General features: G+C 51.3%; 1 protein-coding gene across 2 annotated transcripts in view; it reads right to left on the bottom strand.

Moving 5' to 3' along the window:
• The window catches only part of LOC113205181 (adenylate cyclase type 6), a 114,332-nt gene that overhangs the window by 9,156 nt on the left and 103,082 nt on the right, over positions 1–2,094 (bottom strand). For both annotated transcript variants that reach the window (XM_052271049.1, XM_026420692.2), the window contains exon 8: positions 178–327. In XM_052271049.1, the coding sequence (XP_052127009.1) occupies positions 178–327 (150 nt within the window). The remainder of the gene's footprint in view (positions 1–177; positions 328–2,094) is intronic.

Here is a 2,094-nt window from a genome sequence, read left to right on the forward strand (position 1 = left end):
GTGGGACAAAAAATATACACCCGCAGAAATAACAAGTAAAAAATAATGAAATGCACCAAACTTTTTTCATTTTCCCCTTCGACCAATTTTTCACATCTTTTTTATATGATTTGTTTCTCATCTAAAACTCTACAAAGAAAACGAACTCTGATACGATTTTGCTTGTGGCCCGCGCACCTGTTGCTGGTTCTCCCGCTGGGTGGTGAGACGGGCCTCGATGCACTGGCGGGTCTCGAGGAAGGCCTGCCGCTTGGCGAGCTCGCTGGGGTGGTGTGTGAACACGCCAGCCATGTTGACCGACACGAGCAGTACCACGTTGCACACGAGCTGGATAGTGACAAGCAAAACATTTACATTCGATTAGAAAGCAAGAAAAAAATGTGTTCACAAAGAATAAGTGAAAACATTTATCAAACTGCTGGTTTAAATAGAATCGCAGAGGCTGCCCCTCTCTCTTCTCTGAGAGTTAAAGGCCTTTTTTCGGCCCCTTTCGCGTTTCTCCGCGCGCGTCACAGTGGCGTGGCGACTAATTTTCTCGGTGAGAGAAGTGGGGACGAGGAGCGAGCCGAGAGCAGTGGACTTGTCGTAGCCTCGGCTTTGAACCCGAGCGGTCCCACCCCAGCGTACCACGCCGACCCTTCCCGCCCGTCAAGTGTACCTCTGAGGAGCAGGCCACAAGCCAAGGGGATACCTTCGAAAACGGGTATACTGTGAACCGTGGAGTAGCCATCTCGTGCCCTAAAGTGAGCGTCGAATTTCCTTATCGCTCTTAGCAGAGTGGTATAGTTTTAGTCCAGCCTCTTTATAATAACCAGCAATAAATAATCGTACAAGATTGGTAAGAGTCACATCGAACGCTAAGTAAAAATAAACATATATGAGCATTATTAATCAATATAAACTCTCCGAAGGGTGACATAATAAGTTTCACGATCTTGCTCTTCAGGAACGACAAAACCTTGCACTGCCTCGATACAGGACCCATGGCTGAGTGCCTTCGACAGTGGACCCACTCCTGCTTGTTAACCCAGCAGTATAGTTTCCCTCAAGAAAAGGAAAGAAAAATAAGAAAGCTGTGAGTCTCCTCGCTAAAGTATGTCTCGCCCGTCTCTTATTTCACTCCACCTGACATCCTGTCTGTCTCGACCACCCCCTCCTCGTCTGCGTCGTCCCCTTAATCCCGCCTCCCTGCCCCCCAAAGCCGTACACTGCAGCATTCACACGGCCCCGTCCACCCCAACCCCAACGCCGATTCACCGCCCCACCCCGCCCCACCCCACCACGCCTTACTTCGCCTCGCCACGCTCTCTGATTGAGAGCCCTTTCATTAGCGACTTCCGGTCCCCCCGGCGGCGGAAGTACAACAGAGCATGCTGAAGGAAAAGAAAAGTGAAAGGGGGGCGGGGGCTATAGGAGCGCCGTGGAGTGTGCTGTATTGGACGGGAGCTCCGCAGAACAAAATGATACCAATAATACCTCTTGTGGTCTGTCCGTGCTAGGACTGGGAGGCACCCCAGAGCCGAATCAGAGCACGGTAGATGCGGTGGAGACCCAGCACTGCGTGGCTCTTGTCGCGCAAATTCTAGCTGAGTCATTTCCGAGCTCGCTTGCAGCGCTTTTGGTGGTATAACCACTTCCCTAACATGCCAATGGAGTACAGGTGGCCGTGACCTCCGTGGGAGGGACCCACACCCTCTGAACGCCACATAGTCACCTAGCTTGTAAAAATGTTGGCACTCCCTTTTAATTACAAAATTTTTGACGTAATTTGCCCAAATTTAATATCCGTTTAAAGTTACGCTTCGAAAACAAAATTTTGTCAAGTGAAGAGGCCAAATAAAATTTGCAGTCTCCAGAAGACGACTAAAATTCGGCACTAAAGGAGTGCAAAAATTTTGGCAAGCTAGGCGACGTCTGCGTTTAGAGTGGGGGAAAACATCTTCGGATATCGAAAGGACGCCAAGGACGACAAGGTCGCCGTGCGCCGTGCCGACCCACGGCTCCGGCAGCTTTACCGGGTCCGGCTAATGCTCGCCGGCGGGCCGGGGCCACGACGGCCCTGTCAACCGGAGCTGGAGCGAGCCGGACTGAGAG

Source organism: Frankliniella occidentalis, unplaced genomic scaffold (assembly GCF_000697945.3).
Source record: "Frankliniella occidentalis isolate FOCC.00 unplaced genomic scaffold, Focc_3.1 Scaffold148, whole genome shotgun sequence".
In the NCBI taxonomy this organism is placed as follows: domain Eukaryota; kingdom Metazoa; phylum Arthropoda; class Insecta; order Thysanoptera; family Thripidae; genus Frankliniella; species Frankliniella occidentalis.